At 49.3% G+C, this 14,236-nt stretch overlaps 1 protein-coding gene across 4 annotated transcripts in view; it reads left to right on the top strand.

The window, feature by feature from the left end:
- DCLK2 (doublecortin like kinase 2) overlaps nucleotides 1–14,236 on the top strand; it is a 142,077-nt gene that overhangs the window by 98,510 nt on the left and 29,331 nt on the right. For 2 of the 4 annotated variants that reach the window (XM_056119145.1, XM_056119143.1), the window contains 2 exons: nucleotides 4,561–4,655; nucleotides 14,030–14,102. In XM_056119145.1, the coding sequence (XP_055975120.1) occupies nucleotides 4,561–4,655; nucleotides 14,030–14,102 (168 nt within the window). Of the gene's footprint in view, nucleotides 1–4,560; nucleotides 4,656–14,026; nucleotides 14,103–14,236 lie in introns of all 4 variants that reach the window. The other 2 variants (XM_056119144.1, XM_056119142.1) reach the window with 1 other exon arrangement.

The following is a 14,236-nucleotide window of genomic DNA, read 5'->3' as shown; positions in this document are numbered from 1 at the left end:
TTTGGATTTGGGTTAATCAAGTAGCCCTCAAACTCATAAGTAAAAATTGTGCAATAATTAAAAAAATTACCTCCCAGGGAGCAAACTGAACCCAGATGTATATTAAGCACCTCCTGCAGATTTACAACTTGAGGACTGGAGAGAGAGCACAAGAATTAAGATATTTGTCTTGCATGAAGCTGACCTGGGTTTGATCCCTAAGCACAGAACCAGAAGTAAGTCCGGAGCACAGAATCAGGAGTAAGCCTGGAGCAAATGATGTGGCCTCTAAAATAAAAACAACCTCAGGCTTTTGTCATTTGCTGGGATTTCTTTGAGATCCTGACAGAATTTGCTTTATTTATTTGAATCCACGTTATGTTCATGCCTCACTGGCAAGAAACGGGGGTGGGAGCCTGGGTCACCCACACTTGCCAGACTGCTGCAGCTGTGGGGTACCTGTGAGCACCCCCAAAGTCCTTGCCTCCTAGTGGCACCTCAGACCCAGCCAGTAACTGTGTAGACATCATCTCGCACCGTCTCCTTCTGTGGCTCTAAGAGCTACTGCGAGCAAGGACATCTCCCCCGTCCCCCTCCCTGCTGCTGAACAGAGAAGCTTAGTAATGTGCAGTAGGCACAGAAGCTGATCTGGACAACATATGTAAATGGAATTATGCTAATCTTCAAGCTTCTTGTGTGAGGCTGGGGATAATAGCTCAGCAGCAGAGCATTTGCCTGGCATGTGTGTGGCCCGGGAATTTACTGCCAGATATTGCAAAAAAGAAAAAGTCAACAGAAGACAAGGAAAGTCCTGGCTGCAGGATCCTAACATTAAATCCCTCATAGTCGTCCAAGGCGAAAAGGAACAACGTGGGGACTGCAGTGATAGCACAGTGGGTAGGGCGTTTGCCTTGCATGCAGCTGGCCTGGGTTCGATTCCCAGCATCCCATATGGTCCCCTGAGTACAACCAGGAGTAATTCCTGAGTGCGTGAGCCTGTGCATCGCTGGGTGTGACCCAAAAAGAAAAAAAAAAGGGACAATGTTTTAGATTTAGAGGTGCTGGAGCGGTAGTACAGTGGTGAAGGGGCTCTCCTTGCCACGACTGGCTGGGGCTCTGTCCCTGGCACCTCATATGAAACAAGCATCAAGCTCAGAGTGATCCCCTGAGCACTGCCAGGTGTGCCTACCCCCCCCCACCGATAAAGAAACTGGGGAGATAGCTCCGAGGTCAGGCGCACAGGACCTTGTTTCGTCTCTGACACCCCAGGGTCTCGTAAGCATCCCCTGGTGTAGGCCCGCAGCTCCCAGCACAGCCAGGTGTAGCCTTGCGGGCCCTGGTGCCACAGGTCTGCAACTCCAAGCTCTCAACCTCTGACATCGGAGTGCTGTGGGTGCCTGGGCCCTGGGCACTGCTCGGGAGCTTTCCCAGCACACAGACACACACAGATACACACAGACACACACATACACTCACACTCACACACGAGAGCAAACCAAAACACCAAGCTTCTTTCTCTCCAGAGGAGAGCAGCCTGGCAAAGAGCCTCACGGACACCTTCCCAGCTTGGCCGCAGTTTTCTGTGGGGACAGGGGACAGGAGGGTGTGGTTCATGTGCACCCCAAGACTGTGAGGAAATGTGCAGGCAGGATGCTGAGGAGTGACCCCGAGAGAACGCCCTTCTGCTGTATGTGCCTCGCTCCTCTCTCAGATGAGAGTTATTCGGGGTGTGAAATCCAGTGCAGTCCCTTGCCCTGAGTTTTGAAACCATGCGTGGGCAGTGGGGGCGCGAGGGGGGGGGTCTTTTAAGAAGATGGCTCTCCTGCAGAGGAATTTGTCACTTGCAGGAACCGATTTTCCTCTCATCCCTTTTCTATCCCAGTTCCAAGAAGGCTTTTGATGTCAGAGTGGTGATGAGTATCAGTGGCTGGAGTGAGAGTGGCTGAGTGGGAGCTGGTGCTACTGGTGGACAAGGGTAAAGTGATTCCATGAGCCCCAGCACACAGTAGGTGTCCAGCTCACTGCTCAGATGGCATCTGTTTTACAGGAAGTTCTATCACCCTTGTTATTTTATTTTATTTTATTTTATTTTATGGTTTGTTTTGGGGCCACACTTGGCTGTGCTCACAATTTACTCCTGGCTCTGAGCTCAGGGATCTTCCTGGTGGCCTGGGGTACCAAATGGGATGCAAGGGTCTGAACTCGGGTTGGCCCTTGCAAGGCGAATGCCCAACCCTCTGTATTATCGATCAGGCCCCCTTGTCACCCTTCTTAAAAGGAGGCTTTTGCTGTGACTGCTGTCTTGAAATTGATCTCCAGGCATCACACATGCAAGTCCTGTGTTTTTCCATTGACTATATCCCCAGACTTGGGGGGAAAAAGACTTTGAAAAATAAACAGCAATGGATATTTTAACTTAATAGAGAAATATACTTTGGGCTGTTGAAAACTGTGTCACTGTTGGCAGCTGCTGGCAAGGCTCTACCACCTCTGGCCCTCAGGTCTCCCTGGGGACCCCTCCTGCACACCCTCCCATGAGGGACATGCCCCTTGCTGTATGTTTAGGTGTCCATCCTCCAGGGCTCAATGGATAGATAAATTCAAAAAATAAAACAAAACACTTGTTGAAAACACTTAAAAGTTAAATTAGGGCCAGGCGGGGTGCTCTGTGGAGGCCCTGGGTTCAAAGTGTGTAACTCATTGTACAGTTAGTTACTTGTGTTGGACTCATACTCAGAGTTGTACTCTACACTCTGAATAGCAGAGACATGAGTTAAGGAAACCTAAGTCCTAAGACAGGTGACTGAAAGGGCTGGGACACAGTTTTCGCATATGGGAACCCTGGATTTAATCCCCAGAACCATATGGTTCTCCCAGTACTGCTGGTTGGGCCCTAAGAAAATCTGGGTAGCTGGGAATTCTCCTTGGCTTTGAATTAGATAAAAATTAGAGGTTCAATAATTATTTTTAAAATCGGGAATTTTTCCTTACTGAATTTTTCAAATGAGTAGTACAGTAAACAAACAGAACTTTTAAAACCCAGTCCTTATTTACATCTCATCATAGGTCCTTGCCAGCCCAGCACATGCCTCAGGGAAGGGCTGGTGCTGATAAACTAATCACGACCTTGTTTTCACATTTGCCTTTTAAAAATTGTGTAATTTGAAAGAGTCTCTCTGCTGGGCTGGCTGCACAGTAAGGCATATGCCTTGCATGCACGCGACCTGGATTCTATCCCTGGTTCTGCATAGAGAAAGAAAGAAAAGGAACCTAAAAACACCTAAAAGGATAGCTGTCTGCACTCCCTTTCACTGCAAAACCAAACCCAGCAAACACAGCGGGCCTGGAGATAGTTTTTTTAACCTACTTTGAACCTTAAGATTAATGATAATAGGTAATATCAGCAGTCCTTAGAAGAGAGCCAGCAATGGCACGGATGTTCCCTGTAACCGCCAGTTTTGTGCGATTAGGGCAGCTCTTTCCAGGTATCCGGTGAAGCAGTTTCCAGCAGCCTGGAGTCCTGTTGAAGTGTTTGCCCCGTGTTCTTGGGCAAACTCGGAGACTTTTCCTGCCAATGGTGGTGTTCCCCACTTTTCCTAGCATGCACTCTACTTAAGCTTCAACCCAAATAGTGTATGAAGGTTGCAGGGCTGTAGAAAAGCCACCGGGATACGCTATAGGGAAGTTAATCTATGAACAACAACAACAACAACAAAAATGGAGCGAATTGGGGCTGGAGAGACAACTCAGTGGGCTGAGCACTGGCTTTGCCTGCAGGAGGCCTGTGTCCCATCCCCGGGGACGTGGGGTCCCACGGTTCTACTGGAAGTGACCTTGAGCACCAAACCAAGTGTAGTCTAAGAACAGGAAAAATAGGGGCATTAGAAATAACTAAGGTGTGCTCTTCAAACGCATATGTAAAAATCTAATGAAAATGGCTGATATTTCCCCCTTTTCATTAAGAACCTCCTTGGCCAGGTCGGGAAGGTACTTCAGTGTCTGGAATGCTGCTTGGCATGCCGGAGGCTCAGGTGCCACCCTCAGGACCACATTGTCCCTTGAGCACTGTCAAGGGCAATCCCTGAGCACCACCACCTGGTGCTATATTATACTCATAAGATATATTTGGGGTTATGAAAATACTGATTTGGGACGGTCATAAGAAGATCTTATTCAGGTTGCTGTATGATGAGATGGTAGAGAATGGAAGGTTCTGGAGCAATCTACGTGAGTCAGCTGTCACAGCCCTTTATTTCTCTGTCCTTATTGGCGGGAAGGACATGTAGATGAACGGGTTCTTGTTCACATATCTAATTCCATAATGTTTTCTCTATTTGTTGATGTCACTGTTGGAAAACTATTATTCAAAACAATTCTCGTTCTACACCTCCTTTGTCTACTGCTTTGTAACACAGTCCGACGTATTATTTTGCATTTTTGCTGGTTTCCCATCTGCTTTGAGCCCTCCTAAATGACTTGGCGCTTCATGGGAGCTACCGCCTGCATGTGCTTCGTGCTTTTACAAAGTTTGGCTGTTCCAGGTTTTCATGATCTTTGTTTTCTCTATTGTCTCACGGTCAGTTAATGGAACTCCCAGCAGCCAACTTTCTACTCCCAAATCTACAAAGTCCTCCAGTTCCTCTCCAACAAGCCCAGGAAGTCTCCGAGGATTAAAGGTATGAAATGGCCTTTGCAGCTGAAATGCTGTTGCTTTGAGTCGTGGGCGGGTGTAGCTTACTTGAGTGCACATTGAATACATTGTGCTTTTTACAAGTGGAAGGTTCCTCACAGTTCTGCTGTGTGCAAGTCTCTTGCACCATTTTCCCTTAGATCAGATGGTTAGCAGTTTCTTAAGTGATCTAGTGTTGCATTGTTTTTTTTGTATTAAGGGAGTGAAGCTGAGTCCTCACACATGAACCATGTCTTCTACGCTGAGTCACACCTGTGACCCAGCAAAGCATTTCTAAAATTAATATAGATGTATATGGATTTTAAGACATCATCCTGTTACACGCTTTGCATACTTGGTAGACTATGGTATAGTGTAAACAAATTTTATAATGCACAAATTATATTTTGGGGGAAGCTAAAAAATAGTGTTGCTCACCATATTAGATACTGGCTTTATTGCTGTGTTCTGGACCCAGGCCCGCAATATTTCAAGGTATGTCAGTAGTTTATTAGTTTACTTTGTTTGGGGCCTTGAGTGCAGTAACAAATCAAAACGCAGAAAGTTTAGGACACAGCCAGGGAGGCCTAACTTCGAATTCTGTGTCCTATTTCATTTTGTAATGTGGGGCCAACCCAGTTCTTCTGAGCTGAAAGCGTTCTCTTCCCTTAAACAGGAACAGAGGGTGTGGCTATGGTTGAGTGGGATATAGGAAAGGTGCCATGGATGGTCACGTTCCTTTTATTGTAAAAATCACGAATCCCTGGCCTATGTCTCTAGACCCATCAACTGGTGTATCGTTATTGTTACAGTATCCTCAGCACATCCTATTATGACATCTTATTATCTCATTCCTACTTTGGACAAACTGGCAGGTTACCGAATGTAGCCTGCCCACACGGCAGTCTGGCAAACTCCCCGTGGCGTACCCAATATGCCAAATACCAGTAACAATGATGGGTCTCATTCTCCTAAAGAGCCTTGAATATAATCTCAGGGCTAGGATGAAGGAGACGTTACTGAGGCCTGCTCGAGGCAATCGACAATTAACAGGATGATTTATGATTTTTGATTGATCCTCAGCACTAAGTACATAGAAGGTGACTATGATCTTATAAATAAGCCAAAGCAGTAGTTTCTCCGTGACAGCCGTTTTCTCCCCCACCACACCTGAGGGCCTCTGCATTTTCTCTCCCTCGTCTGTGTAGTGAGGCTGGCATTAGGGCATTTGATTCTAAATGACCGCTAACGTGCCAGGATCGGGCACCAGAGAGGCGGTACAGCATACCAGCTGCTCACCGTGCCCGACCCAGCCTGGGTTCATGCCCTGAGTATGGAGCTGCAGGTATAGGTGTGCCCTGTATGTTGTACCGAGCTCTGCCAGGAGTGATCTCTGAGTCAGGAGTGAGTCCTGAGCACAGCCAGGTGGGGACCGAAACCCAATGAAGAAAGTAGTAGGATTCACCTTGTGGAAAACAGAAACTCCAAACTCGTTTGGGAGACTGGAGGGTCTTTTTCTGTTCTCACTTTGGAGTCCGCAAATGGGCCTGGGGGGGTTGAGCGCAGGGAGGGGCAGGAATGCCCCCGAATATGGAGCTGCAGGTATAGGTATGCCCTGTAGGGGCGCTGCTGCGGAACCCCTGGGCCAGCTCAGGTGTGAGCGCTGGGGAGCTGGCAGGTGTGTGGCAGGAGCCCAGGGAGCCCACGGCGGGGCAGGCGTGCCCGTCTCTGCCTGTCACGTGCCAAAGAACGGGGAGGCAGAGGGACAGTGTCTTCAAGACAACAGGTGGGCTTTACAGTAAATCATTCATTCATTCATTCATTCATTCTTTTTCTCCTTCCCTCCTTCCCTTCCTCCCTCCCTCCTTCCTTCCTCTCTTTCTTTCTTTCTTTCTTTCTTTCTTTTTCTTTCTTTCTTTCTCTTTTTATTTTTCTTTCTTTCTCTTTCTCTCTTTTTTTCTTTTTCTATTTCTCTTTACCTCCCTCCCTTCCTCTCATCTTTCTTTCTTTCTTTCTTTCTTTCTTTCTTTCTTTCTCTTTCTTTATCTCTTTGTTTCTCTTTTTCTTTCATGATCAAGAGAAATTTATTTCACATGTAAGGAAAGTACAGTATATGCAAATCAATCGTTGTGATATACCACATAAATGTACTGTAAGAGTAGAAACAAAGTCGTATGATCCCAGGGCTGGAGCAATAGTGCAGCAGGTAGGGCATTTGCCTTGCATGTGACCTACCTGGGTTCCATCCCCAGCATCCCATATGGTTCCCCCAGCACCGACAGGAGTGATTCCTGAGTGCAGAGCCAGGAGTAACCCCTGAGTATCTCTGGGTATGACTCCAGAAAAGCAAAACAAACAAAAAAGTCATATGATACCAACATTAGACAAGATTCAGCATGCATTAATAATAAAAATCAATAAAAAGAGGATAGAGGAAATGTGTTTCAACGTAGTAAGAGTCATATACTATAAACTCAGTCAATATACTCAGCTATAAAATATTTTTAAAAAATTCTGTATTTGCTTCTTTATTTTTAAATTTTTTTTTATTTTGTAAGTTAGTTTGCAATATAGTTTCTCTTTCTTTACCTCTCTCCCTCCCTTTTTTCCCTCCCTCCCTCCCTCCCTTCCTTCCTTCCTTCCTTCCTTCCTTCCTTCCTTCCTTCTTTCCTTCTTTCCTTCCTTCCTTCCCTTTCTTTTCCTTCCCTCCCTTTGTTCTCCCTTCCTTTGGTTTTTGGGCCATATCTGGCGATGCTCAGGGGTGACTCCTGGCTTTGCACTCAGGGATACTCCTGGTGGTGCTCGGGGGAACCCTAGGGGATGCCGGGATCGAACCCAGGTCAGCCATGTGCAAGGCAGACTCTACCTGCTGTACTATCTCTCCAGCCCCAGTAAATATTTGTTTCTAAAGAAGGCTCTGCCCCCAGGTCAGCTGTCAGCCCCCAGGCCAGAGAAAAATCTCTGATGGCTGGTTGTGCCCTTGAGCCAGAGCTTGTTTCTGTTCCCTGGGGTCTCCCGCCATCTGGGCCACATTTCATTCTTCTTGGAGTGAACAATCTGCCTTTGAAATACGGAGACCTCGTCACATCACTTGCTGCACAAAGCCCCTAATTTTGATGTCATCTGTGAAGCGCCACTCAGCGTCTGTGCGTGCTCGCCTGCCTTCTCTCCTCACGGCGTTCCGAGCAGGTGACACAGACACGGACGATTTCCACGTGGGGTGCCCCACTTTGCTCCCCCTCGTGTCTAAGCCTGGATGTAGATCAGCTTAGAGGCAGCGAAGCACTGCTTTTAACGGGCAGGAATCTTCCCAGTCTTCATCCTGCTGAGTTGTTTCTCTGACTTGGCAGAAGAGATTATTTTCTTAGAGAATGGAAACCAAGGCGACCCCGCAGGGTGTGTGTGCAGCTCCACACTCATGTCTGTCCCCTCCAGGAACATAGCTCTGTGTGTGTGTGTGTGTGTGTGTGTGTGTGTGTGTTTGCTTGTGTGTCTGTGTGTGTTTGCGAGTCTGTGTGTGCATGCTTGTGTGTATGTGTCTGCACGTGTGTTTATGAGTGTGTGTGTGTGTGTGTGTGTGTGTATGTGTGTGTTTGTATGTGTGTTTAACTGAGTCTTACAAAGTAGGGAATGTAGTAAATTTAAAGTAAGGAGAATTTGATATTCTGTCAGAGTTCGCCCCCTCCCTTCCCACCTTCGTGCCAGGCTCTGGAAATCATTTTTGGTGTTTTGGAGGGGGCATGGAAAAGGAACAGAGTAGTAAAGGTGAGTCTCATCACACCAGCCATGCTGGGTTGGTTTGTTCACCCAAATTAAAGGAGCAACTCGAAAGCAGCCCCTGCCCACCCAGAGTACTTGTGCCCCCACGCCCCCCCCCCCCCAAGAAGAAGAAGAAGAGAGCGTGCTTCTGGGAAGAGAGCATCTCCCCGCCATTCAAGTTCATAACAGATCCAGTTCTTTGAGGGGCTGGACCAAGGCCAGGAGGGGAAGGAAGCAAAGCCTTTAGCAAATTGTGAATCACTTTTTGCAGGATGGGAGGATACGGAATAGGGTGACAGCCAAGCCATTGTGTGTTTTGGAAAGAAAGACCTTAGGACAACTGAAAGAGTTGTCCTTTGATTATGAGTTTCGGTTTTTGTTTCGGCTCTGCGGTTCTATAAAGCCGAAGCTGAAGGAAGCTGAAAGTCATCCTTTTAGAAAACTGAGGTTTAGAGATGAGCTTGAGCAGGTCAGAGGAATAGTCCAGGAGGCGAGGTGCTGGCCCTGCGTGTTGCGGCCGACGCCAGTTCAAATCCCAGCACCCCAGGGTCACTCCTGAGCACAGAGCCAGGTGCAGCCCCTCCCTCCCCAGGAAAAACTTGTTCATGGGCCTGCTGGCCATTCAGGATCCTAAATATTCAGGGTCTCAGCTCTCACCACAGTCTTTCAGCGCTGCCCACCCAGACAGCCAGGGCAGTACTTGTGTGGGCGGGAGGCCAAGCCCTGCTGAGTAAGGCCTTCTGGAGTCTTTCTTCTGAATACTTGGGCTAAGACGTTTCCAGATCCTCTGAAATCAAACAATAATGTGAGTGTGTGTGTGTGGGGGTATGTGTGGTGTGTGTGTGTGTGTGTGTGTGTGTGTGTGTGTGTGTGTGTAAGGGAACAACATTCCTGGAGTGAGTGTGGATGAAAGAAGGTGAGTGACAAAGGAGTTTCAGCCATAGGTTTTCAGGAATCAAGACAAGGTGGGTGTCCAGTGGGTGTCCAGTAGGAGACGGTCTAGGCGAGGTGGTCTACACTGGATCTGGCACTTTGTCTGACCCCGTGGAGATCAGAAGAAATGCCCAGGTTCATAGTTAAGCCTTTTGGTTTTCACTGGAGAAGAGTATTATAGCAGACACAGAGGAGCTGAAGTGATAGTACAACACGCAGGGCACTGGCCTTGCACATGGATCAACCCCAGGGTTGAGCCCTGGCACAACGTGAGTTTAATAAGTTTGATTGTTCGAGCCTGCCTGGAATGATCCCTGAGCACAGAATCAGGAGTAACCTCCGAGCACTGCAGGGTGTGCCCCCCCCAAACACACACACACACACACACACACACACACACACACACACACACACACCAAACCTGAAGGGACATAGATTAGAAATGACGGCCCAGGCCCTGAGAATGGGGGTTGGGGTGGGAAGGTTGAGGTTGGTGTCGGGGTTTGTTGTTGGCCAGGATGGGATTCATCTGGGGGCGCCCGTCACAGTCGGAAGAGGAGGCCGGCTCCGATGATGCAGGGGGCAGCCAGGCTGGGTATGCTGGGCAGGTGACTGCGAGCACTGTGGTCCCACCACGTTTCATCCAAGGACTTGCCCCTACCGCCCACAGGCCCCCAGGGGCTCATCCCCGGAAGCTGACTCCCCCCTTTGGCGCTTGTTTCTGTTATTGTGGGTTTCATGATACGTTAATTTTCACTTAAAGTCAGTTTCCAGATGGGAAGTAGAAAAGGGCAAAGCTCTTCCCTTTTTCTCGTGGGACCGACCCTGCCTTGAGTCCCGGCACCCCATAGGGTCCCCTGAGCACCCCAGAGTGATCCCTGAGCACAAAGCCAGTAGTAAGCCCTGAGCACCACTGGGGAAGGCCCCTTGCCATCCCCCCCCCCGAAAAAATCCCTAAAAAGTAAGTTTCCAAGAAGCTGTCCCTAAGCCAGCTGAGCCCGGGAGGAGAGTGCGGGGCTTGGCAGGCAGCTGTGAGGTGCTACTGGGAGCCTCAGGGCCTGCTGGGTCCTCGAAGCCCACCTCCGCCTCTCAGCTGCTTCCCAAGGCGCCTCCTGCTCACTCACCAGCTCAGTCCCGGCTCCCTTTGGGGGCTGCAGTGTCTCCCAGGCTGTTGCACCTCATTGGGTTCCAGGAGGGCTTTTTACTGCAACCCCATCACTCGCCTGTAAGTACTAGAACACTCCTCCTTCCCTCCCTCCCTCCCTCCCTCCTTCCTTCCCTCCCTCCCTCTCTCTCTCTTCCCTCCCTTCTGCTCTCTTCCCTGCCTCCATCTCTTCCCTCCTTCCCTCTCTACTCCCTCCCTCCCTCCCTTCTCCCCTCTTCCTTTCCTCCATCCCTCTCTCCTCCCCTCCTCCCTCCCTCTCTCCTCCCCCCCTCCCTCTCTCCTTCCCTCTGTCCTTCCCTCCCCCTCTCCTTCCCTTCTTTCCATCCTTGTTTGTGATACTGTTACTGACAGGGTTTTGTGTCCGCAGAGGCCCAGCTCCACATATTCCCTCCTCCGCTTCCCAACCTTCCTAAACTCTCTTCTGAAGGCCAGTTCCCAGTCTCTGTTGCCTTTGGCCATTTGTGGGGTCCCCGCTGTGTTTCGTGATACCCCATACATGAGAGAGATCATTCTGTGTCCGCCCCTGTCCTTCGGACTGACTGGGCATAATACTCTGGGTGCAGCAGCATCTCGCGTGATTTCACCTCTCCTTGGAGCTGAGGCGTATCCATTGCGTACACACCATCGTTTCTTCATCTAGTCATCTATTCTTAGACACTTGGATTGCTTCCAGAGTTTGGCTGTCGTGGACAGTGCTGCACTGGACATAGGAGCACTAATGCCTTTTGGGATATAGATTCTGGGCCCGGAGATAGGTGCCAAGAAAGGGAGTGGCTGGATCATGTGGTGACTCAATTCTTAGTGTTTTGAGAAGCGTTCATGTTGCTTCCCAGCGAGACTGGACCAGCCGTGGTGGATAAGGGTCCTTTCCCCACACCCCCACCAACTCTGGCTGTTTTTGTTATTTGTGATGTGTGCCAGCCTCCCAGTGTGAAATGTTTTACTGTTGTTTTGATTTGCATTTCCCTGTTGATAAGGAACACAGAGAACTTTTTTTATGTACCTTTCCGTCATCTGCATGTCTTTGAGGGAATTTCTGTCCCTCTCATCTCTTGTTTTTCGATGGGATTGTTTTTGTTGTTGTTATAAGTGCTGTATATATCTTGAATATTAAGCCTTTGTCAGATGAGTGCTGGGTAAATATTTTTTCCCAGTCTGCGAGGTCACCACCGACATTGGCTTCTCTTAACTCACCTCTTCCTGATTCCCAGTTGGCCCCCTTGACCTCGGCCCATGATCTTCTGTGTCCTCTGCCCAGCGCCTCACAATCGCTTCGATCCGGCTGATAAAGATCCTGGTGGGAATATTTACTCGGCTTAAATCACAGCATTTTCTTTGGGACAGATAAGCAATAAAGAGTACTAAATGTGTCATCAGCTGCCAGATGGATGAACAGAGCATTTCCCTGAAATTTAATTCATCATCCATGTCCCGACTGAAGACTTTCAAGGCTGTGGTGACTTAGGCTTGGGAGTCAGGGCACAGCTGTGACCGCGAGGAGTCAGATGTTTCCAGGCCGAGACGTGTGCCCGAGGCTGTCTGCTGTGAGGGTTCTTGCTGCTTGAAAGAAGAAAGGAAGGAAGAAAGAAGTGGGTGGGGAGATGGGGAAAGAGGGACGTTTGGAACATTCTCCAACATCTTGAGATTATAAACTGTCTGATGTGCTGATGTTTTATCGGAGGGTGTCTCCTGGGTCTGCCGGTGGTGAAAGATTTCCCAGATTTGTGGAGTGTGATGAAAGGGCTGGTAGTATCTCATGCTGATTGGCAGCGCTCAAGTGGGGCGCTCTGACCTTCTGAACTTCCAAACTTCTTTTCTAAGCTGTGAAATGTAAATCCCCGGTAGCTCTGACCTTGGACGTTTTCACTTTCCCCTGGAGGTTTGACTTTTCTTTGGTATTTAAACTAGTTCATAATCTTCTTTGCTGAAAGGCTTGCCTTGTTTTATTCTTCTTTCTCCTTCTCTCTCCCTCTCTCTCCCTCTCCCTCTCTCTTTCTCTCTTCCTCTCTCTCCCTCTCTCCCCTCTCCCTCTCTCTCCTCTCACTCTTTCACTCTTTCCCTCTCCCCCTCTCTCTCCCTCTCCCTCTTTCTCCCTCTCTTTTCCCGTTTTCTTCCTCTCCCTCCCTCCATCCCTCCTTCACTCCCTCCCTCAATCCCTCCATCTCTCTCCCCCTCCCTCCCTTCCTCTCTCTCTCTCCCTATCTCCCCCTCAGTCCCCCATTTTTCCCTTTCTCTCTCTCTCTCACTCTCTCCCTCCCTCCCTCCCCCCCCCCAGTGACCCCGGAAATATTGGATGGCTAGTTCACCTCTGGATGGAGTTGAGAAGGGGGACAGAAACAAAAGCCAAAGAGGGACAGTGTTGTCTTGGGGACTCAGTCTCATTCTCTGCTGGGGGGGTCACCTCTTATGGCTGGTGTTTGGTGCATAAATGGCTCCCCGGGACTGGGCCTCCCTTTCCTTTGTGGGGACTGGAGGCAGCGGGGTAGCAGAGGCCTCTGCATTTCCCTTTTGTAAAGTCAGGCAGGTGTGTAGGCAGGTGGGTCGGCCGCCAGCCATGAGCCGCAGTAGCTGTCCCCTTCACCCTTCCTCCTCCCCTAACAGGACCCCCTGAGGGTGAGCCCCGTTTTCTCTCCAGGTCCCCTAGTGTAGACACATCTTTCAGAACCAGTGTCTGGTGTTGAGAAGGAACCCGGGCGTTGCCATCCATCAGGTCACCTCGAGGGGTGCAATTCGCACATGCCTAGGCACTGTCGGTTGGTGCTCTCGCTCATCAAGAACACGGGAAGCCCTGCACGTCCAGTGCTCTCTGCTCGCCAACTCCTGAAATGAACCAGCCAGTGCAGTCGTTAAGAGACAGAGGTCACCAGAGCCATGCTGGGTTCTGTTTCTCATTGGGCCTCACCTGGCGGTGCTCAGGGACTGCTCCTAGCTTAGTGCTCAGGTATCACCCCTGGCAGTGCTCAGTACCGTGTGGTGCTGGGGATAGAATGCCAAGCCTTGAGCTACCTTTCTGGCCAGCTTTATCTTTTATGTTTCCTGGGTTCCTGGTAGTAGATCCTTATAGTGCTCAAGAGCAAATTCTGCTCTCAGCACTGGAGAAGGAGACAGGAGGAGGCTGTACTCTGGGTTCCGGGATCCTGGAGCGGGTGGGAGGATCTGTAACCTGGGAGTGGAGCTGCCACTCTGCCCTTTGCAGGGCCGGTGGCATGGCCCTGTGACGGAAATCTGCACCAGATTCTTAGACTTACCTGTGTTATTTTGTCACCATTAAATAATTTGTTCAGCTGTGAGCCCTCCAATGTAACATGCCTTATATCAAGACCAAATCTAACGGTCTCAATCCAGCTAAAGAAGCTGAGTTCAGTGTGATAGAAATGGGGAGAAATACGCAATAAAAAGACATACTTCCTCTGTATAGTCATACACTTCCAGTAGATAAGCATTTTTCTATGATCTATGTACCACCAGCCTACAAAACCGTGTGTTTATCCTCTTAAGTAACCACCACTTCCTTCTTCCAGCAGATTTCTGCACACGGCAGGTCATCTTCCACTGTAAATGGGGGACCTGAACTTGAACGCTGCATGAGTCCTGAAGGTAATTTTCAGACTGGTGATTTTGGCTTCTATGCCAACATGGTGGCCATCCCAAATACACCTGTGCTAACGCTTGTCTTCCTACACAGGGCAGGGCATGTGCGTGAGTAGGCTATTTAGGGTCTAGAGGACAAG

Source organism: Sorex fumeus, unplaced genomic scaffold (assembly GCF_029834395.1).
Source record: "Sorex fumeus unplaced genomic scaffold, SorFum_2.1 ptg000039l, whole genome shotgun sequence".
Taxonomy (NCBI): Eukaryota; Metazoa; Chordata; class Mammalia; order Eulipotyphla; family Soricidae; genus Sorex; species Sorex fumeus.
The sequence above is the reverse complement of the archived record's forward strand: the minus strand, read 5'-3'. Positions and strand labels throughout refer to the sequence as shown.